Source organism: Callithrix jacchus, chromosome 1 (genome assembly GCF_049354715.1).
Source record: "Callithrix jacchus isolate 240 chromosome 1, calJac240_pri, whole genome shotgun sequence".
Lineage (NCBI taxonomy): Eukaryota > Metazoa > Chordata > Mammalia > Primates > Cebidae > Callithrix > Callithrix jacchus.
Genome location: NC_133502.1, coordinates 11,362,501 through 11,386,473, shown reverse-complemented (window position 1 = coordinate 11,386,473; position 23,973 = coordinate 11,362,501). Strand labels below are relative to the sequence as shown.

Genomic DNA, 23,973 nt, shown 5'->3' with positions numbered 1-23,973 from the left:
CATGTTTGATGTGACAATTGGTATAAGTGTTTGTGCACAGATCAAGAATGCATCATGGCTGCTTAGTTACACCAAAGTCAATTGGTTCTTCTTACTCCAATTCCACATTTGTAGTGTAATATATTCATAGTGGGGATGGGAAGTACATATAACTCAAATGGTAAATCAACAAATAATATTAATTAAGCAATCACACACACACACACACACACACACACGGCTACGGAGTTTGCAAAAACCAGATTTTGCAGAGCAATGGCCCTACTACCTCATATTGTCTGAAATTTCTATCTAGAAATCTTTCCCCATAGTATCAACAGGATTTTTATCGAGATCTTGAATTTTCTTTGAAAGCATTTTAAAATTAGATCAATTTAAAATACTATCATGGTCATTCTAGGCCTTATGGCTTCAGATAAAACTGAAGCAAAGAATTCAACATAAATATATATTTAGCTGTTGCTATGTTTGTAGCCTGTGCTCAAGTATGGTACAAAGTTGATTCTGTCAGGGAGAAGCACAAAGAAAGGCACTTTTACAATGGCAAGTTGGTCCAATAAAAGTTCTGCAGCTACTCCTTTCTAATTTAAAACTGTACATATATAGATAGATAGATAGATAGACAGATAGATAGATACAGATATATATCTCCAGTAGACGGGTTTTGCAAAAAGATGCACTCAAATTTCTCTTGATAGTATATACACATGTTCTGGGTTACTTGTGATTTAAAAATACTGAATTTTGTCCCACGTGTTCCACTTTTAGGTTAAAGAAATACGCACACTACTCCGAACCTACATCTCCTGTAATTCGCAATGCCTAACTTCCTACCAACAGGGATCTGTGCTTTTCATCCTAAAGTGGGCATATCGGGAACAGACGCAGAAACCTACGTGGGTTTAAATCCTAGAGTGCTTTGGCGAAAAGCCCCTAATCTCGGTTTTCCATGTCACTCAATGCAGGGCTACATTAGATAGCCTTTTCAAGGTCATCTGCATCTGCAGACTTCTGCGATTAAAACGCATCTCTTCTTGGAAGATAATTCACATAAAGCTCCTGAGGGAAATTAGCTTGCTGAGGGCCAGGCCAACTACAGGGTAGGAGCGAATCTGGTTTCTCTTGGAAAAGCCTTCCTAGGGTGAGCATCCAGCGCCAGCAACAGAGCGCGCCCGGGCACCACGTGTCTTAGCCTGCTGCGGGATTGGCGGAGAGCATTTTAGCGCTGCGGTCTAGAAGCGCGCGGTCCCGCCCAGCTGCCAGAGGAGCTGGGACAAGGAGGGAAGAAGCCAGAGGGAGATCGCGGAGGGGAGGGGGCGGGAGGGGGGTGGGGGATCCCGAGTCGCCCGCGATCTGGAGTCTGGAAGGACCTGGAGCTGCGCCAGGCGATCCGCCTCGCCACAACTTGCCCAGACGAGACACGTTTCATCCTGCGCCCTGCAAGAAGGAGCCGGTCTGCCTCTCTCCGATCTGCTGCTCCTCGGCCTCCGCGGGCCCTGCCCGCGTTAGCAGCGACCTGGGGTCTGGGTCCCCTGTGTCGCCCCCGCCCGCCTGCAGCGCCCGGCACCCGCCCAGGAGCGCGTAGCTGGGGTGAGCCGAGACCTGAGATGCGCTAGGCGCCCACAGGAGCCGGTGGCGGACGGGCATCTCGATACCCGCGAAGCGGGCCCTCCTGCCTCTCCCGGCTGCGAGCCGAGCCGCTGCAGCCCCCACTACCAGTTTGCCTTCCTAGGAGGGGCGCCGCGGGCGCCGAGGTCTCCTCGGAGCCCGCGTCTCTCAGCCTTTGTTTGCGGGTTCCGCTGCCAGGCGGTGCCATGCGCCTGCTACCTGAGGCGCCGCCCGAGGCTGGGGGCCCTACCCGGGATGGGGAAGGGAGGGAACGGGAAAGCATGCCCCCTTCTTTCCTGTTCCGGCCATCTTGTGACCGAGATCCGCGCAAGGGACAGGGGTGGGCAACCGCACGGCGCCCCACGATGGAGTGTGGCGGCCAATGGAGATGGGCGCCTCAGGCCCGCGGGCATCTGCGCCCAGACCTCAGCAGGGACGCGAGGACCACCGCCAGGTTCAGCCCCGAAGCCCTTGGCCCAGAGCATGGGTTAATCCTTCTAACAGGCCAGTGACAGCAAAATAGGAGGGATAAGGGGGCGGGAGCTGACGTTTCCTTAACCAAGCGCCTAAGTCATTTGATCGTTCTTCATTCACGTGTGCTTTCAGCAAATTCTGAACGCCTTCTTCGTGCCTGTCCTCTGCTAGGTGGTAGGGATATATCCGTGAGCAAGAGAGACCACAGCCCTTGTTCCCGCTGATCCTGCAGCCCAGTGGATGGAGCCCAGAGTCTACAGACCTGTCAGGTTGGTGTCTTGATGCCCTTAAACAGATGGGGGAAGCCGAGTCTTAGGGCTGACAATTTGTTCTAGATTAGGTAGCAAGTAAATGACAGAATCAAACTTTGAACTTATTTATGCCTTTAGCACTTTTATGCCTGGTTGTAGGAAATTGTTCTGTTTTTCTAAAGGCCAATTAAAAAATACTTGGACGTATGATTTATTTGAAACCATATGAAGTGGTGTTTTATTTCCTGGATGTTTTTGCATGAGTTTATTTCCAGTTAACGATATTTAGAAAGTGCTAAATATATTTGATATTACCACTTTGCTTCCAGTTACTCTGAATTGTATTTTCCTTTCTTCTGTTCACATATTTGGATGTTAGGAAAGAAAAAAAAATTCCTGATGTCTGGTCCAAGCAGGAATTCCCCGGTGGATTGGGGAATATCTGGCTTTTCCTCAGCTTATTGATCTCTGTGGTAACCACTGGAGGCCCCCAGGAGACCCACAGAAATGAGAGGCCTGAGGTCTACAAGTTGCTACTAGAAATATTTTAGCCTCTCCAAAACCCAGAATGCAGCCCTGACCCAAGTTTGCAAGGTAAATACCATGGCCCTATAAAACTTGTTGGTAAAATTCCCCTTCATCTGTTTCTACCTTCAGCATTTTGAGAATATATCCTTTTGGAAAGATAGGTGAAGTATTACATATTTTGGGGCGTTCTTTGGTTTGTACTTTTATCAAAATGCTACATTTAGGCTGCTAATCTATAGAGGAAGAAAGTCTCCATTTTAAAAGCAACTTGGGTATAAGAAATCTAGAAAGCCTGCCATCAAATATGAAATACTGCAAATTTCATTGAAAACAACTTTATTGAGATATAATAAAAATGCACCCTTAATTTTAATGATACAATTTGATGAATTTGGTCAAGTGTATATTGCTACGTAATCAACACCGCAATCAAAATGAAGAATATTTCTGTTATGCCAAAAGCTTCCTCATGCCTTTTTGCAGCCTCTACCCCATTTAATTATATGTATTTTTATTGCTTAATGTTTTCTAAATCGTGTGTAAAAGATGAGAATGGATGGATTTTTTTTCTTTTCTTATCAGTGATGAAATGAAGAGATATTTCTAATTCCAAAGCCTAAGGCCAGGGCTGCAGTGAATAAATAACCAGGGATGGCAGATAGTACCGAGGGTTCCCAGGGATGTGGCTCCCCACGCCTACCTTAGGGACATGGAGTGTCCAGCCCCAAAGGCCAGGGAAGTTGGCGCCCTGGGGAGCCGGCGTCCAGGAGGTATCCTCCTCGGGTGGACGGCTGTGTCCACTCGGGCTCGTCCAAGAGGTTTTCTCTGGTCCCACAGGGTCCTGGGCGCATGCTGACCGCGCGCGGGTGGACGCGCCCTTTGCTCCAGGTCCGGACCTGGGCGTTGCCACAGCAACGTCCTGGACGCCCAGACCTTAGGCCGCCGCCGCCGCCGCGGAAGCAGGGGACCTGGCCTTCTCCCGTTCCTGAGGGCTGCGGCGGCGGCGGCCCGGGAGGCGGCCCGGGCTGGGTAGAGGCGACTGCTTGCTCCCCCTACGCAAGCAGAGGCGGCGGATTGGCTTGCAAGCATGGTAAGAGGTGGGAGGCCGGGCTGAAAAGACCGGGGATCCCCTGGACCCCCAGCTCCCCAGCCTGCCCACCCCCCATCCCCGCCTCCCACCGCGCTCTCTTTGTCCCCTCCGCCCCCGCAGCCCTTCCAGAAGCATGTCTACTACCCACTCTCCAGCGGCCCAGAGGGGCCCGACGTCGGTGTGGCCGCCGCTGCCGGCGTGGCCTCCATGGCTGGTGAGCCCCCCAGTTCGGCTTCGGGGCCCCTGCCCTTCTTCCAGTTCAGGCCGCGGCTGGAGAGTGTGGACTGGCGGCGGCTGAGTGCCATCGACGTGGACAAGGTGGCGGGGGCCGTGGACGTGCTGACGCTGCAGGAGAACATCATGAACATCACCTTCTGCAAGCTGGAGGACGAGAAGTGCCCGCATTGCCAGTCGGGGGTGGATCCAGTGCTGCTGAAGCTCATCCGTCTGGCGCAGTTCACCATCGAGTACCTCCTGCACTCGCAGGAGTTCCTCACCTCGCAGCTGCACACCCTAGAGGAGCGGCTGCGCCTGAGCCACTGCGACGGTGAGCAGAGCAAGGAGCTGCTATCCAAGCAGGCGGGGGAGATCAAGATGCTTAAGGAAGAGTGCAAACGCAGGAAGAAGATGATCTCCTCCCAGCAGCTGATGATCGAGGCCAGAGCCAACTATTACCAGGTGGGCAGCTGTGTTCCATTTGAGAGGCCTGTCCTGGTTCACCACTCTTTCTTCTTAAAGATGTATATTGTATATCAGAAGACACAGTATTTTAAGCAAAAACAGTCATTTTAACCAACAAATGTCATGGTTCATTAGCTTCCGCAGACGACCAGAGGTTTAATAATTAAACCACAAATGTCGTCTGCAGTGCTTTGCGGAAGTTATTCTAAATGCTGGTTGTTGAAACTCTTTCCTCCTTCTAATCAACCTAATCATGAAAAAAACCATATACAAATTGCTGTTGAAGTCAGCCCCCAAACGATCCAGAACGATTAAATTTGTAGTGTCTTTTTCTCATTTTTACAAATTTTGAAATATTTTCAAACTGATAGAAAAGTTACCAGGAGAGTGTAAAGAATTTTCATATTACCTTCACCCAGATTCCCCAATTATTAGCATTCGCCACAGTTCCGCTGTTTCTGCAGACATATTGTTATTACTTTCGAACCATTTCACAGTGAGTTGCAGATCCTAAATATTTCTAAGAACAAGAACATTCACTTACATAACAACAGTATTTAAAGAATAAAATGTTTTTATCGTCTGGTCTTAATCTGCCACTGTTTTGGGTTAGACATTGAGTCCAAGTATTTTTTAGTATAACATAAACCAATGTATATGTTTTTTATTGACTAGTTTGGAGGATGTGCAGAAGGCATAAACAATGATTGAGAAAGACATCGAAGTACACAACAGATTAACAACATTGATGCCATGCCCTTACTTTCTAGTCCTTTTGGCCAACTATGGCTTAAAATGCCTCAGTAGATTTAGGAATAGTGGAGTCAATGTATGAATGCTGAAGAGAACCGGGTGGAAGGCAGAGAAAATGATAGAGTTAATATTGCTCAGGGCTGACCCAGCAGGAATGTTCTTCAGATAGAGGAATAGTTAGGAAAGAATACTATTAGAGGCTGGGCAGGGTGGCTCATGCCTGTAATCCCAGCACTTTGGGAGGCCGAGGTGGGTGGATCACAAGGTCAAGAGATTGAGATCATCCTGGCCAACATAGTGAAACCCCATCTCTACTAAAACTACAAAAATTAGCTGGGTGTGACGGCACGTGCCTGTAATCCTAGCTACTCAGAAGGCTGAGGTAAGAGGATGGCTTGAACCCAGGAGGTGGAGACTGTAGTGAGCCAAGATTGAGCCACTGCACTCCAGCCTGGTGACAGAGCGAGACTCCATCTCAAAAAGAAAAAAAAAAAAAAAAATACTATTAAAAGGACTTAGTGTTTGGTCTCGGGTAGATAACCCTGAGGTATAATCTTCAAACGACACTGGGCATTGCTAATTGTCTATTTGTTTCATAAATGCTGCTTAACAATTAAATATTTATAAATAGTGCCAAGATGGTTTTTTCTTGTGCAATGAATAGAATGGATTCTATTTTAACATGTTTAAAAGTTTATTATACTCCAGCTTTAGCAGTCGTCTAGCGAAATGATAAAACCTCTAACATATAGAAATTGTATGTTTATAAACTTTTTTTCCCTCTTTTTTGGGGTTACCATTGAAACAGCTGTTACAAGAGAAAATTTTCTTTTTTCTTTTTTTTCTTTGAGTCAGAATGTTACTCTGTTGTCCAGGCTGCAGGGCTGGAATGCAGTGGTGCAATTTCGGCTCACTGCAGCCTCCGTCTCCTGGGTTCAAGTGATTCTCCCACCTCAGCCTCCCAAGTAGCTGGGACTACATGCATGTGCCACCACACCCGGCTAATTTTTGTATTTTTAGTAGAGATGGGGTTTCATCATTTTGACCAGGCTAGTCTTGAGCTCCTGACCTCAAGTGATCCGCCTGCCTCAGCCTCCCAAACTGCTGGGATTACAAATGTGAGCCACCATGCCCAGCCTAAGAGAAGGTTTTCAAATATGAATGATCAGTAAGGATTAAAAGGTAATGACTTAATTTATCAAATGAGTGACACCTACTACTTTTTCAGCTACCAGACCTTGGCAAGTTGCTCATCCTCCCTGTGCCTCAGTATCTACTCTGTGAAATGGGAATATTAATTGTACCTACCATATAGCAGTTGTTAATGGGGATTGAATGACTTAGTGCATGGGCTGTGCTTAGAGCAGTGCTTGACATATAGTTAGTTGTTACTGTGTTAGCGAATACCTGGGAATGAGGGAAAAATGTTTTGTGGCACGATAAATGCCAAAGCTGACATATTCCAAAATGTGAACATTCATATGACTGCCATCACGTCAGTTTTTCTTTCTTCCCCTATACAGAAAAGCCAAAGCCTGGACTCCTTGTTCTGACACAATGATTGGGTCCACAGCATTATCAGTGTGACCTTAGAGGAATCGTGGTCTTATTCTCCTTCTCATACCACTTCTCTTTGTCTCCATTTTCTTTGCTTTAAGAAATCATAAGAACGGAGTAGCTGAGACAAAAAAAAATTAAAGATGTCTGTTCTTGAAGGCTTGAACACACAGACACACATACATCTCCTAATGGGCTTTTTTCCCCCCACTGGGGTATGTGTGTGTGTGTGTGTGTGTTGTGTATAAGGGGGGTGGTGATGGCAATGTGTAAGGTCTTTTTCCTCAATATTTTATTTAAAAAAAATTTTTAAACACAGAAAAATTAAAATGACAATATAGTGAATACCCATATATGGAGAATTTTAAAAGAGAAACCTCATTGATTTTTAAATAAAAACTAGTATTAGAATATTATAAATATACAAAAAAGTGCATAGACTACTGAAAGACACACCATGTACCCACCTTTTAGATTTAACTCAGGTTAGGCCGGGCTTGGTGGCTCATGCCTGTAATTCCAGCATTTTGGGAGGCCAAGGTGGGTGGATCATTTGAGGTTGAGAGTTTGTGACCAGGTTGGCCAACATGGTGAAAGCCCATCTTTACTAAAAATACAAAAATTAGTGGTGGCAGGCACCTGTAATCCCAGCTACTTGGGAGGCTGAGACAGGAGACTCGCTTGAACCTGGGAGGTTAAGGCTGCAGTGAGCCATGACTGCGCCACTAGACTCCAGTCTGGGTGGTGGAGGGAGACACTGTCCGAAAAAAGAAAAAAGAAAAACATACAGAACGTTAGTTTTAGAAACCAAAGCCTGAAGTCTGGATAAAGTTACACTAAGGCAGTATGGTGAACAGAAGAACATGCTCAGTGACACAATGGGCATGAAAACAGCAGAACCCAGATGGAGAGAAATTCTGCAGGACAAGCTTCAGCCTCTTCAGCAAAAGGATAGGAAGAAACCAAAGAGGTGGAGGGGAAACCTGTTAAGAGTATTAAGACACAAAAGCATCAGTTACAGGATATGAGCCTTATTTGGATCCAGTTATTAATATTTATTCCAAAACAAACCAAATGTTTTTTTCTAAGACAATATGTGAAATATGGGAAAAATTATCAAATTAACAAAAATTAAAAATTATCCAAAGAGTTGGATATCTGTTTTTAAAAAGAATTTAATTTTTATATTTTATAAGGTGGAATAATGGTATTGATTTGTCTTCAACTCCTACCTTTCTTTTAGAGATACATTCTGAAATATTTACAAATGAAATATATAACATCCAGGATTTACCTCAGAGTAATCCAGTGGTAAAGATATAGATAAAACAAATGGGATTTTTGCTTAAAATTTGAATCAATATTAAAGTGGAAAAACAGAGGTATAGGTGGAATTGATTTCTTTTTTTCTCAGAAAATTTATTTTGATAGGTTATACTCCCAAGCTTTTATTCATTCATGTATTAAGGTTGTGCTTTGGCAACAAAACTATAGATAAGCTGGAGTCCCTGCCCTCAGATGCTGTGTTTTAGAACCCGGAGGGACTGGGCAGGAGACAATAAACAAGTGAAGTACATAAATGTGAAAATATTAGCCAGTGAGATGTACGAAGATGAAAATAAGACAATGTGATGTGACAGAGACTGGCAGGAGGATCTTGAGGGAGGACCTTGTTGAGGACATGCCATCATCGCCAGCGTGGAAGATGCTGGATGAATGACACCGTGGATGTCAGGAAGGTGCCAGCCATGGGAGGAAGGTCTTGGGAAGATCAGGCAGGGGCAACAGTGATGCGAAGACTCTGGGACTGGCAGGCCTGAGGGACAGAAAGAAGGCTGGTGTGACTGGAGTGGCACCGGCAGGTTGTTGTTGATAGAATGGGAGCTGCCAGTCTAACAAGAGCAGCGACAGGGGCTCCAGAAAGCACCAGAAGGGCTCCTTTAACTGTCAACAGATGGTTTTCACTGCCTTGTGTTCAGTTTGGGAGGAATGTCCTGGTTTTATTTTTATTTATTTACTTATATTTTTGCTTTCTGTAGAGATGAGCTCTGGCCATGTTGCCCAGGCTGGTCTTGAACTCCTGGCTGAGTGACCCCCCCCCCACCCCCCACCGCTTTTGGCCTCCTAAGTGCTGGGATTATAGGCATGAGCCACCGTGCCTGGCCTGGTCTCATGTCTCTCTTTTTAGTCATGCTTTCAGTATCTCTTGCCAGTATGGTATCTTTCAGGGAGACCTGATTTTTTTTTTTTTTTTTTTTGAGGTGGAGTCTTGCTCTGTTGCTCACGCTGGAGTACAGTGGCACAATCTCGGCTCACTACAGCCTCCACCCCCCAGGTTGAAGTGATTCTCCTGCCTCAGTCTCCTTAGTAGCTGGGACAACTGGTGCACACCACTATACCAGGCTAATTTTTGTATCTTTCTGTGGATATGGAGTGTCACCATGTTGGCCAGGCTGATCTTGAACTCCTGACCTCAGGTGATCTGCCTGCCTCAGCCTCCCAAAAGTGCTGGGATTATAGGCGTGAGCCACCATGCCCAACCAGGTACCTGAATTATAATTGTAATTAAGTGGGATGACACTCATTACAGACACTTGGATTTGTTGCTCTTTTTTCAGTGCCATTTTTGTGACAAGGCCTTTATGAACCAAGCTTTTCTACAAAGTCACATTCAACGCCGCCACAATGAAGAAAATTCTCATTTTGGTAAGTAACGAGCTCTGTTTCAAAGGACTTTTCTTTCTGCCCCCTTTTTCTTTTGGCAATGAGACATGGTCCAGTATATTTCCCAATCCTTTTAAAAGAAGCATCACGGTCCCTGTCAGTTCAGTAAGTAAATATGGAGCCCTCGGGAGTGGCATACAGTGCATGCACTGCATGCTGGGGATACAGCCACAAGCAGAACGGAGAAGCCCCACTCTCTCTCTCTCTCGTCTCGCATTCTAAGGGGGCTTCAGGAGTCACATTTAAACAGATAAATGAGTAATTCTTTTCGAACGGTGGCAAATGCGAAGAAGATCATAGCCCAGGACAATGAGGTAGAGAGTGACATTAGGTGGGGTGAAAGTCTGGGAAAAGTGTGTCGCAGTCCAAGGGAACACTAACTGTAAAGGGCATGTGGTGTGCCGGGATGTTGTGTTTGTGAAAAAGCAGGACTGGTGGAATGGAATAGAATGGGTGAGGTGATGTATGCGGTGAGGCTGGAGCACTGCGGGCCTGATCATGGGAGGTCGTGAAGGCATGGACTGGAATGTATATATTTTTATATGCATAGCAGGGAGTCACTGGAGGAATTCCGTTAGGAGGGGGCATGATCTAACTTGTACCTTAGCATGACCCTTCTAGCTGTGGATGAAGACTAGACTGTTGGGGTGACAGTGGAAGATGTGGATGAGTGAGGGGAGGAGGCTGCAATCACAGCCCAGGTGAGAGAGGCCGGGGCCTAGACCAGCCTTGTCCCCAGGCAGGTGACCAGGTGAAGATGCAACAGATATGTTGTGGACCCAGAACCTACAGACGACCCTGAGTTTCTGTCCTCCATGTTTGGGTGAATGATGTGATGTTTCCTGTGATGGAGGGCCTGGGTCACGGGGTAGTTTGAAGGAGGAAGAGGAATGAGAGTTTGTGCTTGCCATAGGTGCATTTACATCACACGTGCAATGGACCTGCAGGTAGTGGGGTTACTGGAGGGCTGTAGTTTGAGGTAGAGACCCAGGTTGGAGATTTAAATCTGGGAATCACTGGAGTAGAGCTAGTCTGGCTGAGGTCACCTACATAGAGAAAAGAAGGGGGTGAGGACAGCCCCAAGGTCATCCCAAAGCTAGGAGCTCAGAAAGGGCATCAGCAGAGAGTTAGGAATAGTCTTTCTCAAGGCTGGAGGGAAATTTGGGGTTATGTTGTCATGGAAACCAAGGGAAAAGTATTTCACAGAGGAGGCAGTGGTCATTCATATTGAATGCTCCTGAGGTACAGAGTAAGATGAAGACTGAGAATAGACTGCTCTTGTCAAGACAGTTGTAGGTGACAGCTTCAGTAGACAGGTAGGGACAAAAGTCTGGTTTAGCTGAGCTGAGAATCATGAGGGAGTGGTCCTACCGTATCCAGATATTGGTTTCAGTAACACTTACTGGGAAGGAGAGCAGAGACATGAGGCTTCATCTGGACAGAAACATGAGACCAAGGAACAATTTTGTTCCATTTGATGTGAGAGATACTAAGATGTGTTTGGGTGTGTACCACCAACAATATAGATGGTATGCAAAATGAAGACACAAGAGAGGGGAGGGGACTCTGAGGGTTATCAAGGAGCCAGGTTTCCTACCATTGAAGTGTTCTCGAAAGCAAAGAATGTAAAGCCTCTTTCTCCGTGGGCAGATCAAAGCTTCCCGCAGATTGCCACAGTAACCCACAGAAATTCTCTTTCTGATCTTTCATTTCTTTTTTTTTTGAGATGGTATCTCCCTCTGTCACTCAGGTGGGAGTGCAGTGGTATCATCTTAGCTCACTGCAACCTCCACCTCCTGGGTTCTAGTGATTCTCTTGCCTCAGCCTCTCAAGTAGCTGGGCCTACAGGTGCCCACCACCATGCCTGGCTAATTTTTGTATCTTTTTTTTTAGTAGAGACGGGGTTTTGCTATGTTACCCAGGCTGGTCTCGAACTCCTGGCCTCAACTAATCCATCTGCTTTGGCCTCTCAAAGAGCTGGGATTACAGGTGTGAGCCACTGTGCCGAACCTTATTCTGATCTTAAATGTTCTCAGTATCTAGACGTGTGTACTTGTCTTATTTACTCAATAACCTACATTTCCCTCCATTTTGGGCCAGGCTGTTTCCATTTCTGTCCATTTTAATTAACTAGATTATTTAGGAAATAGCTAAGCTTCGTAGAAACAAACTTAACAGCGTAATAATCTCATTAATAAGTCTTGGACCACTGATAAAACGTAGCAGTGCATTGGAAAGATGAACTATTTTAATTAATCTACCATTCTTTAGCGTGAAACTGACCTTCTTTCTCTTCTGTTTCAGTATCTTTTTCTAACTTATACTCGTTTCAGAGAGGGTTTCAGACTCTGAAACGAGTATTATTTCTTCAGGTCATCTTTGAGATTCTGACTTTCTACTTTGGTTTCCATACCTTTCATGTCTACACTCACAGACACATGTACATCCATTCAGTCATGTGTACATCTGCATGTAAGTACATGTACATAAGTATTCTTCCTTTCACTTGCTGCTTCCTTTTACAACTTTTCAGTACCTCACTTCTACCCCAGTTGATAGGCTATGGCCCAAGTTTGCATTGTGAATGCACCCCCCAGACCTCTGCTTGTATTAGCACTGATGGGGTCCTCAGGAGAGTTCGTTGGGAGCCTGAAGAATGGCAATCAGAGTCTTCAGTATGGTGGTTCCTGCAGAGAAAGCCATTGCTTGCCTTCTCTGATTGAGACAGGCCCCTCCAAGAAGAGCCCAGAGTGCTACTGGGTCAAAGCACCCTGTATTATTCCTTGTTACCATTATTGCTCGCTGAAAGAATCTGCTAAAAATAATTCAGTGCCCCAAAATACAAAGGGCTCCAAATAAACTCTAAAGAGCAAAAATTGGTTCATGTGGCATGAAACAAGTAATCGTATCCCAAGTAAGAGAGCAATTTCCTTTGTCTTATCAATAGGACTGTACCCCATAAGTTTCCAGGTACGTTTTGTAAGAGATGGTGTTTTAACATGATTTTCTGTTCCAACAGAGTATCAGAAAAATGCACAGATTGAGAAGCTCCGGAGTGAGATTGTTGTATTGAAGGAAGAGCTGCAGCTCACCAGGTCTGAGCTAGAGGCTGCACACCAAGCCAGTGCGGTTAGATTCTCCAAGGTACCAGGCAGAATTCTGTGGTGTTTTAATTACAATCAACTGTATGTAATTCAATTATGCCACAGACTCTAATAAACAGAAGACACTTAAGAGTCTGTAGAACTTGACAAGATGATTGTATTTCTTATTGCCAATCTACTCTTCAGTATCTTACTACAAAGCACGTCACTGGAAATATAGTTCTCTCTCTTTTTTTTTTTTTTAAATGGAGTCTCGCTCTGTAGCCCAGGCTCGAGTGCAGTGGCATGATCTCCGCTCACCGCATCCTCCACCTCCTGGGTCCGGGTTCAAGCAATTCTCCTGCCTCAGCCTCCCAAGTAGCTGGGATTACAGCAAAGTGCCACCATGACCAGCTAATTTTTGTATTTTTAGTAGAGACAAGGTTTCACCCTGTTGGCCAGGATGGTTTCAAACTCCTGACCTCATGATCTACCCGCCTCGACCTCCCAAAGTGCTGGGATTACAGGCATGAGCCACCGCGCCCGGCCTCGTTCTCTATTTTTTGAAAGCCTTTTGGAAAATTGAGGTGGAATTCATGTAACACACAATTAGCTTTCTAAAATTTCGGTTAAAATAAGTCTGACACTTCTCACATCTCACTGGGCTACAGTCAAGGTGTCAGGAGGACCATGTGCCTTGGTAGAGGTCATAGAACAGAGTATTTCCTGCTTACTTGGTTGTTGGCAGAGTTCAGTTCCTGGCAGGAGTAGGCCAGAGGTCTATACTTTCTTCCAAGCTGTTCATTGAGGGAGGGCTGCTCGTCATTTCCCGTGAGGCTGCCCATGCTCTTGGGCTCCTGGCCCTCTTCATCCATATTCAAAGCCACCAATAGTGGGTTGAGTCCCCTTCATACTTCTAATCTGTTTCCTTTTTTCTTTTTTCTCATCTGTGTGACCCATGTGTCAGCCTGTTGGGTGCTTGTAATGACTCATTCACAGATAACTGGGGTGATGGAGGGCCAAAGGGGAAAGCAGGCCATGATGCATTGGGTTCTGACTTCTATGGGTCACTGTGGGTACACCGTGGGTACCACGTATGCCACGGTTGATCCAACAGAGGGTTGACCTTGATATACTTAATGGAGGAGTAAGGCCACCAAAGGGCATTTCTTTCCTTGTCACTACTGCTTGTCACACAGTTTCCTTGTCAGTGTGCTCAGTTCTTCCTTGCTTCTCCCATGGGGACAGGAAGTGTGACTTTCTAGGAAACAGCAGTCATTTCACAGAATAATTGACGGAGCCCTCTGTCTTCCACATGGGCTCGCTCTCACTCTCTTTTTTAAACTGTGGTAGTGTACATATAATATCATTTTAACCATTTTAAGTATACATTTCAGCAGTGGTGAGTATATTCACATTGTTATGCAGCCAATCTCCAGAACCTTTTTTTTTTTTTTTTTTTTTTGAGACAGAGTTTCGCTCTTGTTACCCAGGCTGGAGTGCAATGGCGCGATCTCGGCTCACCACAACCTCCGCCTCCTGGGCTCAGGAAATTCTCCTGCCTCAGCCTCCTGAGTAGCTGGGATTACAGGCACGCGCCACCATGCCCAGCTAATTTTTTGTATTTTTAGTAGAGATGGGGTTTCACCATGTTGACCAGGATGGTCTCGATCTCTTGACCTCGTGATCCACCTGCCTCGGCCTCCCAAAGTGCTGGGATTACAGGCGTGAGCCACCGCACCCAGCCCTCCAGAACATTTTTATACTGAAAAACTGAAAGTCTACCTATTAAATAACAGTGCTCCACTCCCACTTCCTTCCAGCTACTTTTCATCCCTATGATTTTGCCTGCTCTAGATACCTCATTTGAATAAAAACATAGAGTATTTGCCTTTTTGTCATCATTGGCTTATTTGACTCAGCATAACGTCCTCAAGGTTTATCTATGTTGTAGCGTGTGTCAGAATTGCCTTCCTTTTTCAGGCTGAATAATAGTTCATGGCATTGTATATATACCACATTTTGCTTATTTATTCATCTGTTGTTGCACACTTGGGTTGCATCCACTTCTTAACTGTTATGACTGGTGCTGCTATGAATGAACAATGGTGTACCAACATCTCTTTTAGATAATTAACCATTTTACAGTGTACAATTCAGTAGCATTTAGTGTATTTACAGTGATGTGCAGACAATTCAGTAGCATTTAGTGTATTCACAGTGAAGTGCAGCCACCATCTCTCTAGTTTCAAAATTTTCAACACCCCAGAAAAATAACCTGTACCCATTAAATAATCACTCCTGCTACAGTTATCCCCTGCTAACCACAAATGTTTTTATGTCTACAAATTTTCCTATTCTGTATATTTCATTTAAAAAATATGCAAACCAGGTGTGGTGGCTCACAACTGTAATCCCAGTATTTTGAGAGGGCAAGATGGGAGGATTGCTCGAGCCCAGGAGTTCAAGACCAGCCTGCGAAACATGGTGAGACCCTGTCTCTACAAAAAATTTAAAAATTAGCCGAGGCTGGTGGCATGCACTTGTGGTCCAGCTACTCAGGAGGTTGAGGAAGGAGTAAGATGGCTTGAGTCCAGGAGCTCAAGGCTGCAGTGAGCTGTGTTCACAACTGCACTCCAGTTGGCTACAGAATGAGACCCTATCTCCAAAAAAAAAACCCAAAAAACAAAAAAGGATTGTGTGACCTTTGTGTCTTGATTTTTTCACTTAGCGTAATGTTCTTGAGGTTTATCTAAGTTGTAATGTGTATCAGTACTTCCTTTTGTCTCGCTGAATAATATTCCATTGTTTGTATGTTTGTATGCACCATTTGTTTATCCAGTCATCCAATGATGGACATTTGGTTCATTTTCACCTTTTGGCTATAATGAATAATGCTACTATAAACATTCATGTGGCAGTTTCTATGTGGACCTATGTTTTCATTTTTCTTGATTATATACTTAGGAGTGGAATCGCTGAGTCACATGGTAATTTTATGTCCAACTTTCTCAGGAACCACCAAACTGTCTTTCACAGTAGCTGTACCATGTTAAATTTTCACCAGTAATGTTCATTTTTCTCCACATCCTCACTAACACTTATTATACTTTTCTGTTTTCTTAATTAAAGCCATACTATTGGGTGGGTGGGAAGTGGTATCTCATCAGGTTTTAATTCATATTTTCCTAACAACCAATGATATTGAACATCTCTTCATGCTTATTTTCCATTAGTATATGTCTCATTTGGAGAAATGTCTATTCAAGTCCTTTGCTCATTTTTAAATTGGGTTGTTTGCCTTTTTCTTGTTGAGCTGTATATTCTAATAGTTTCATTACTTTAGCTCTTATATTTAGGTCATTGATCCATTTTGAGTTAGTTTTTACATACAGATTGAGAGGGGGCCCAACTTCATACTTTTGCGTGTGGTTTATCCAGTTGTCCCAGCACCACTTATTGAAGAGACAATTCTTTTTCCATTGAATGTTCTTAGCACCGTTGTTAGAAATCAGTTGATCATAGATGTTTGGGTTTATCTCTGGATTCTCAATTCCATTCCATTAGTCTGTATGTCTAATTTAAATTGATAAGTGTGCATTGTCCAACTTTGTTTTTCTTTTTCAATATTGTTTTGGTTATTTGTGGCCTCTTACAGTTCCATATAAATTTGAGGATTGGCTTTTCCATTTCTGCAGAGAAGGTTATTAGAATGGGATTATATTGAATCTCTTGATTGCTTAGAAGAGTATTGCCACTTTTACCATATTAAATCTACCAATCCACGAAGATGGGATGTCTTTCCATTTATTTAGGTGTTCTTTAATTTTTATAACGAAGTTGGACAATCCTCAGTGTACAAGTCTTTCACCTTTTAGGGTGACATTTATTTCTAGGTATTTTATTCTTTGGGATGCTATTATAAATGGAATTGTTTTCTTAATTTCTTTTTTGGATTTTTCGTTGCTGGTATATAGAAATATAACTGTTTTGCATTGTTGCTGGTATATAGAAATATAACTGTTTTTTGTTTTATACTCTGAAACTTTGCTGAATTTATTACTTTAACAGTTTCTTGTGGATTCTATGGTATTTTCTTTAAATAGTTGGTAGAATTCACTAGTAAAGCCATCTCATCTTTTCTTGGACTTTTCCTTTTTAGGACGTTTTGATTACTAACTCTTATCCTTATTTATCGAAAGTCTATTGACATTTCCTTTGTCTTGGGGTCAGTCTGGTAATTTGTGTGTTTCTAGGAATTTGTCCATTCATCTAGCTTATCTAATTTATTGGTGTACAATTGTTCATTATATTCCCTTTTAATCCTTTTAATTTCTCTAAGATTGGTAGTCATGACCTCACTTTCACTTCTCAGTCAGGGTAGCTAAAAGTCTGTCAGTTTTGTTGATCTTTGCAAAGAACCAAATTTTGGCTTCATTTATTCTCTCTGTTGCTTTCCTGTTCTTTGTTTTATCTTTGCTCTAATTTTCATTATTTTTTTATTTCTGCTGCCTTTGAGTTTGGTTTGCTCATTTTTTTCTAGCTAGGCTATTTATTTAACTTTTACTTCTTCTCTGTTTTTTGGAAATGGAATCTCTCTCTGTTGTCCAGGCCGGGGTGCAGTGGTACAATCACAGCTTACTGCAGCCTTGACCTCCCAGGTCCAGGTGGTCCTCCCACCTCAGCCTCCTAAGCAGCTGGGATTACAGGCACATACCACCATGCCCGGCTAATTTTGTTTTTAATTTTTGTTAGAGATGAGGTCTCACAATGTTTCCCAGGATGGTCTCAAACTCCTGAGGTCAAGCAATTCCCTCACTGTGGCTTTCCAAAGTGTTGGAATAACAGGCATGAGGCACCATACCTGGCCCTTTCTTCTTTTTAAATGTAGGCTCTTACAGCTATAAATTTCTTTCTGAGCACGGATTTGGCTGCATCTCATGAATTTTGGTATGTTGTGTTTTCATTCTCATCAACCTCACAGTATCTTCCAATTTCCCTAGGGAGTTTTTCTTTAACCCATTTGTTGTTTAAGAGCATGTTGTTTAATTTTCATGTATTTGCTAATTTTCCAGTTCCCTTCTGCTACTGAATTCTGGCTTCATTCTATTGTGATCATGATTTTAATCACTTTAAATCTGAGAAACACTTTACGGACTAAAAACAGGTCTTCCTGGTGAATATTCCATGTGAATTTAAGAAGAATGCATATTCTGCCATTGTTGGATACAGAGTTCTGTATATGTTTGTTAGGGCTAGTTGGCTTATAGTGTTGTTCAAGCTCTCAATTTGGATTTTTAAAAACCCTGAAGATCATTGAGATATCAAGTGCTGACCTTGAATCTAGCTCCTATAAATCTGAATTTTATTTTTTGGGGGTGGGATGGAGCTACACTACCCACATTGTTATGGTGCCAAGAAATGTTCTTTTATTGCTCAATATATGTTTTCTTTAAAGTATATTTACATTTTGTCTATTATGGCATGACTTTTATACAAGTTCACAGAACACAAAAAGCTGAAGCCCTTGGGCCTCTGTGCCTCTGTGTTGGTATTTTAAGGGATATAAGGACAAGAGGATTCTGTGTGCTGCCTTTAGAAAAACTATTGTGCACAGACTTGTCATGATAGGAAATATTTATCACAAGCCTGACTGAAATTAGCAGTACTAGCTAACATTTTTGAAGTAACGCTATAAACTTTTATTTTAAATATTGCTTATTTTCTTCAGACCAGAACTTTTAACCTGTGTATTAAAATAATTTCAGGAATATGAAATGCAGAAAACAAAAGAGGAAGACTTTTTGAAGTTATTTGATAGGTGGAAAGAAGAAGAAAAGGAGAAACTAGTTGATGAAATGGAAAAAGTCAAGGAGATGTTTATGAAGCAATTTAAAGAATTAACTTCAAAGAATTCAGCATTAGAATATGTAAGTATTAAACCTAGACATTCCTATGGTATTGATTGCCTTGAGAGGTGGTGTTAGGATGGCATTAAGGCCAGGGGATCCAGGAGTTACTTCACAGTACCCTGTGCAGACATTCTTCTCCCTGAGAGTCTTCAAGGAGGCATAGAGGAGACAGAGCAAGTCAGAGATGTTTTGCTGAGACTGGGAGCGTTGTCCTTAAACTCCAGTGCAGAACACACATGGTGAGATATTGAAGACCCTCTTCTATGAAGGTCCCTCTTTGCTATCTGGTTAGGTTAGCCTTGAACTGGAAACCCCTCCCTGAGTTTTGGAACTTTCCACTGTGCTGTGGGAGGGGAAGGAAGCAGACTCAGAAAGACTGAGTAAGAACCTTTGCCAGGCCCCCTCCTCAACCCAGGCCTGGGAGTGGTCTCTAAAGCAAGCAGTTTATGGCTAAATGAGCCCCTCTCCCCTATGGGAACAGCTATGGTCCTTACGGCCCTGGCCTCATGCATAGATGATACCTGAGCTGCTTCTTTAGAAAGCAGCCAATCAATCAGTGTCCTCCTGCTGAGAATTCTAAGCTTCCTGGTTAGATTTGATCTGAGTCTTTGGCAAAAAGGAAGACAGGAAGGGAGTGGAGTGAAGGTCCTTGAGCTCCCTCTAGGGGCCAATAAATTTTATAAACAAAAATAGAGAAATACTTTTGGAATTCATGGGAAGTCTTTCCTAAAACTCTTTAAACTCTAGTGTGGGGGTTGGCGAACTATGGCCCATGAACCAAGTCCAGCATACCACCTGTTTTTGATTGGCCTGTGACCTAAGACTAGGTTTTACTTCTTTTTTTTTGAGACAGTTTCTGGCTCTGTCTCCCACGCTGGAGTGCAGTGGCATGATCTTGGCTAACTGCAACCTCTGCCTCCTGGGTTCAAGTGATTCTCGTGCCTCAGCCAGAGTAGCTGGGGTTACAGGCATGTGCCAGCACACCTGGCTAATTTTTGTATTTTTAGTAGAGTCGCTTTCACCATGTTGGCCAGGATGGTCTCGAACTCCTGGCCTCAAGTGTTCCTCCCACTTGGGCCTCCCAGTGTGCTGGAATTACAGGCATGAGCCACTATGCCCAGCCATTTGTCACATTTTAAAAATATTGGGAAAAAAGAACACTAATTTGTGACACAGGAAAATTTCATTAAAGTTCACATTTCAGTGTCATGAGTGAAGTTTTACGGAAACAGCCATGTTTGGTAATTTACTCTGTCTATGGCATTTCTGTGCAGGAGGGGTAGAGCTAAACGTTCTGTCTGAGACCTTGCGTATGATTTATAACTATTGCTATCGACCTTGGCTACCTGGCTGAGATGGTGTTTGTTAGGTTTCTCCACTGAAGATTTTCTTTCTTCCTCCTTTCCCTGCTCTCCTCTGAAATGAAGTCACTATGAGCAACCTACACTGAGGAGTGGAGAAGTGCGCTCTCCCATCCTTTTGTTTTTGAAGTTAAAATATTACCTTCTGTGGTTTTCTGAGGGTTTTTGCCATGAGTAACATTGGGAGTAACATCAAAAGAAAAGGGTAAAATTAAAACGTTGTGTCCCGAATGGATTTACTGATGTGGTCCCTGGACAGTGTTGGCCTCTCACTAAACTAGCTTAAGAACCGGGTGTATTTAGTTCTTCTGTTTCTGGCACCTATTAAGTGCCCATCAAAAATTTTAAGACCATGCTGGACCTGGTGGCTCATGTCTGTAATCCCAGCACTTTGGGTGGCCGAGGTAGGCAGGTTGCTCCATGAACCCAGGAGTTTGAGACCAGCTTGGGCCACATGGCAAAACCCTGTCTCTACAAAAATTAGCCAGGTGTGGTGGTGCATGCCTGTAGTCCCAACTACCTGGGAGGCTGAGGTGGAAGGATTGCTTGAACCCAAAGAGTTAAGGCTGCAGTGAGCCATGATCACATCACTGCACTCTGGCCTGGGCGACAGGATGAGACTCTGTCTCAAAAATATAAAAAAAAGACTTGTTTAAGATTAGAAAGTCACATTTTCCTTCCCCTTTTTTCACCCTGTATGTATTCTGATGGGAAGATCAGCAAGCAGCAGAAACAATCCAGTAAAACCACAGAGAAGCAGACGTGGGAGAAGCACCAGGAGCATTCAAGAGGGCAGTCAGATTTAAAACACCTACGTGCTCCCTGATTTTATTCTCTGTTTCAGTCTTTAAAAGTCCAACTGTAGTACTCCGTAGTACTAAGCTTGAATTTTATCTTACAGCAACTATCGGAAATCCAGAAGTCCAATATGCAGATCAAGTCCAACATAGGCACATTAAAAGATGCACACGAGTTTAAAGAAGACTGTTCTCCATATCCCCAGGATTTCCAGAATGTCCTGCAGCTTCTAGATAGTCAGGTACATGCAAGTGGGTGACAGCTACAGTGGATGCCTTCCTTCTTCTTAGTGAAGTGATGTACAGTGAGTGTCATCTGCAGAAAAGTGTTTGTCTTTTTCAGTAACCGTGAAGGTGACTATGTCTTTTCTTCGTCTCCTACAACATTCCTAAGCCATAAGAGGTGTTTGTTACATGCTTGCTGTTGGCGAATAGAATACACAACAGTTTCTTCCCTCCATAAAATCAATCTGAATTGGTTAGTATAACCTCACTATTGATTTTTCATCTTTTAGATGTAGCTCTCAAGGGCATATTGAAGCACCAGATTTTATTTTAGAGCTTAAATATACTGCTAACTGTATTTTTAGTAGAAATAGAGTTTCACCATGTTGGCTGGCTGGTCTAGAACTCCTGACCTCAGGTGATCCACCCACCTTGGCTCAGTTAGCTGGGAGTGGTGGTGGGCGCCTGTAATCCCAGCTACTCAGAAGGCTGAGGCAGGAGAATTGCCTGAACCTGGGAGGAGGAGGTTGCAGTGAGCCAAGATCATGCCATTACCCTCCAGCCTGGGCAACAAAAGTGAAACTCCATCTCAAAAAAATTAAAAAAATATATATATACACACACACAGACACGCACGCGTGTGCATGCACACACACACACACTGCTAACTGGCCAACTGATGATCTCTTACACTTATCAAACATAATCACTTCCATTTGGAAGCAAACCTCTGTAATCAGCACAATCTTCACCGTGGCTATTTTGGTCACCGTGGTTTAGCGGAACAGTTTTTTAAAACCAGGAAGCAAATAGAGATGAGAGCTTAGAAATTCAGGATTTTTGTAAACACCTAGGCTGTTCTAAAAAAGGTAAGTAGACTTTGGAAACAGGGACCACTGCTTCTTGCTTCAATGCTCACGTCTTGCCTCCCAAACCCAAATCTACCTGCTCCACTGCAGTCAGGCTGACCATGTCCCCATCCTGTCTTAAGTCCTTCAGCGTCCCTTATTCTGAACTTCGCACCAGCACACAGAGTGCTTCAGATTCTGGACTCTGGGCCATCTCCCTCTGTTCTTTGCTTTCCTGACACTCCAGTGGCCCAGCAGCCCATGCCTCTGAGAACGTGGCCTTCTGTCTTCCTCAGTTCTGGCTGCTTTCCTGCCTGTCCTACAGCCCCTAGTTTTCGGGGCCTGTCTTCTACTCATTCTTTAATATTCAGCTAGCCGGGCAAGCACCTCTTTCAGAAAGTTCTCCTGAGCCTCTAGGCTACAGCACTTCTGTAGTCCCTAAGTGGGGCCTGATCACACACATTATATGGGGATTCTCTATGGCTGTGTCCACTCACCTCCAGTGCAGAGCAGAGCCAGTGGCCACTCAGTGAGGTGCCTGGTATAAGGTAGGAGACCAGGAGCTGTGTCCTGAACTGAACTGTTGACAGTTGCTTCCAACAGGCTGGAGACCACAGCTGTTCGCTTATGAGCTCAAGGATGTGGTTATAAAATCCTAAGGTCCCATCGAAATTTCTTCTGTTTCTGTCCTGTGAGTTGTGTTGTCAGTTCAGAACCTATGGCCTCAGAAGCCCTAGTGTTTCCTTTTGTCCTCTTAGGTTGGCAAACTAGCACTTACTTTTGTAAATAAAGTGTTACTGGCTATGTCCCAGTAACATTTTATGGGTGCTAGTTCACTTACATCTTATCCATGGGTTGTCCTAGTACAATTGTCCCAGTGCAGTTGTGGGATGACATAGCTGTATTGTGTTGTGTTGTAACCAAGTTGTCTGGCCCCCCAGAGCCTATGATATTTACTACTAGCTTCTTAAAAATGATTGCTGACCTCTGCCTTATGGTATAAATTTAAAACCAGATACAAATGTATTTAAGCATTTTTGACTGTATATATATCTTTAAAAAATAGCAGCTGTATTAGTCTGTTCTCACAGTGCTATAACTACCTAAGACTGGGTAATTTATGAAGAAAAGAGGCTTAATTGTCTCACGGTTCCACAGGCTACACAGGAGGCATGGCTGGAGAGGCCTCAGGAAAATGGTGGAAGGAAGAAGGGGAAGCAGGCACGTCTAACAATGGTGGAGCAGGAGGGAAAGAGAGAGCGAAGGGGGAAGGGCTAAACACCTTTAAACAACCAGAGTCTGTGAGAACTCACTCACTATCATGTGAACAGCAAGGGGGAAGTCCGGCCCCATGATTCAATCATCTCCTACCAGGCCCCTCCTCCAACACATGAGATCTGAGTGGGGACAGAGAGCCAAACTATCACCAGCTAAAATTGTACTAGATATATAGTTGGGTTTCATAGGTACTCACTAGAAAGGAAGCTTCCATATTGCATAGATCTCACTGTTATAGTTGCACATAAATTATTCTTTTACTCTTTTGTAGGAAAGCAAGTGGACAGCACGAGTTCAAGCTATTCATCAAGAACACAAGAAAGAGAAGGGTCGGGTAAGTCTAAAGTGGGTCTTTTTTTTTTTTTTTTTTTTGAGACAGAGTCTCACTCTGTCGCCAGCCGCCTGGCTGGAGTGCAGTGACACAATCTCGGCTCACTGCAACCTCTGTCTTCCGGCTTCAAGCAATTCTCCTGCCTCAGCCTCCCGAGTAGCTGGGACTACAGGCGTGCACCACCACGCCCAGCTAATTTTTGTATTTTTAGTAGAGACGGAGTTTCACCATGTTGGCCAGGATGGTCTCGATCTCTTCACCTCGTGATCCGCCCACCTCGGCCTCCCAAAGTGCTGGGATGACAGGCTTGAGGCACCACGCCCGGCCAAAGTGGGCCATTTTTTAAAGGAATATTTGCTTTTATTTTTTATAAATGTGATATTTGTCCACTTAATGACATTTGGGGAGAAATGTGTAGCAAAATTAAAATTACCTATAATTCTAACACCAAAGATAACCACTGCTACTACTT

At 43.9% G+C, this 23,973-nt stretch overlaps 1 protein-coding gene across 33 annotated transcripts in view; it reads left to right on the top strand.

Annotated features, from left to right (window-relative positions):
• The first annotated feature begins 1,261 nt into the window (after window positions 1-1,261).
• The window catches only part of DZIP1 (DAZ interacting zinc finger protein 1), a 60,999-nt gene continuing 38,287 nt past the window's right edge, over window positions 1,262-23,973 (top strand). For 10 of the 33 annotated variants that reach the window (XR_013533561.1, XM_078368041.1, XM_078367786.1 and 7 more), the window contains exons 1-11: window positions 1,262-1,590; window positions 2,254-2,351; window positions 2,713-2,927; window positions 3,699-3,951; window positions 4,072-4,629; window positions 9,561-9,648; window positions 11,560-11,655; window positions 12,686-12,810; window positions 18,518-18,679; window positions 20,924-21,061; window positions 23,442-23,504. Coding sequence is in view for 31 of the 33 variants with exons in the window: in XM_078368041.1 (XP_078224167.1) it covers window positions 3,949-3,951; window positions 4,072-4,629; window positions 9,561-9,648; window positions 11,560-11,655; window positions 12,686-12,810; window positions 18,518-18,679; window positions 20,924-21,061; window positions 23,442-23,504 (1,233 nt within the window). In the remaining 2 variants the exon portion in view is untranslated. Of the gene's footprint in view, window positions 1,591-2,214; window positions 2,352-2,712; window positions 2,928-3,698; window positions 3,952-4,071; window positions 4,630-9,560; window positions 9,649-11,559; window positions 11,656-12,685; window positions 12,811-18,517; window positions 18,680-20,923; window positions 21,062-23,441; window positions 23,505-23,973 lie in introns of all 33 variants that reach the window. The other 23 variants (XR_013533571.1, XM_078367805.1, XM_078368034.1 and 20 more) reach the window with 10 other exon arrangements.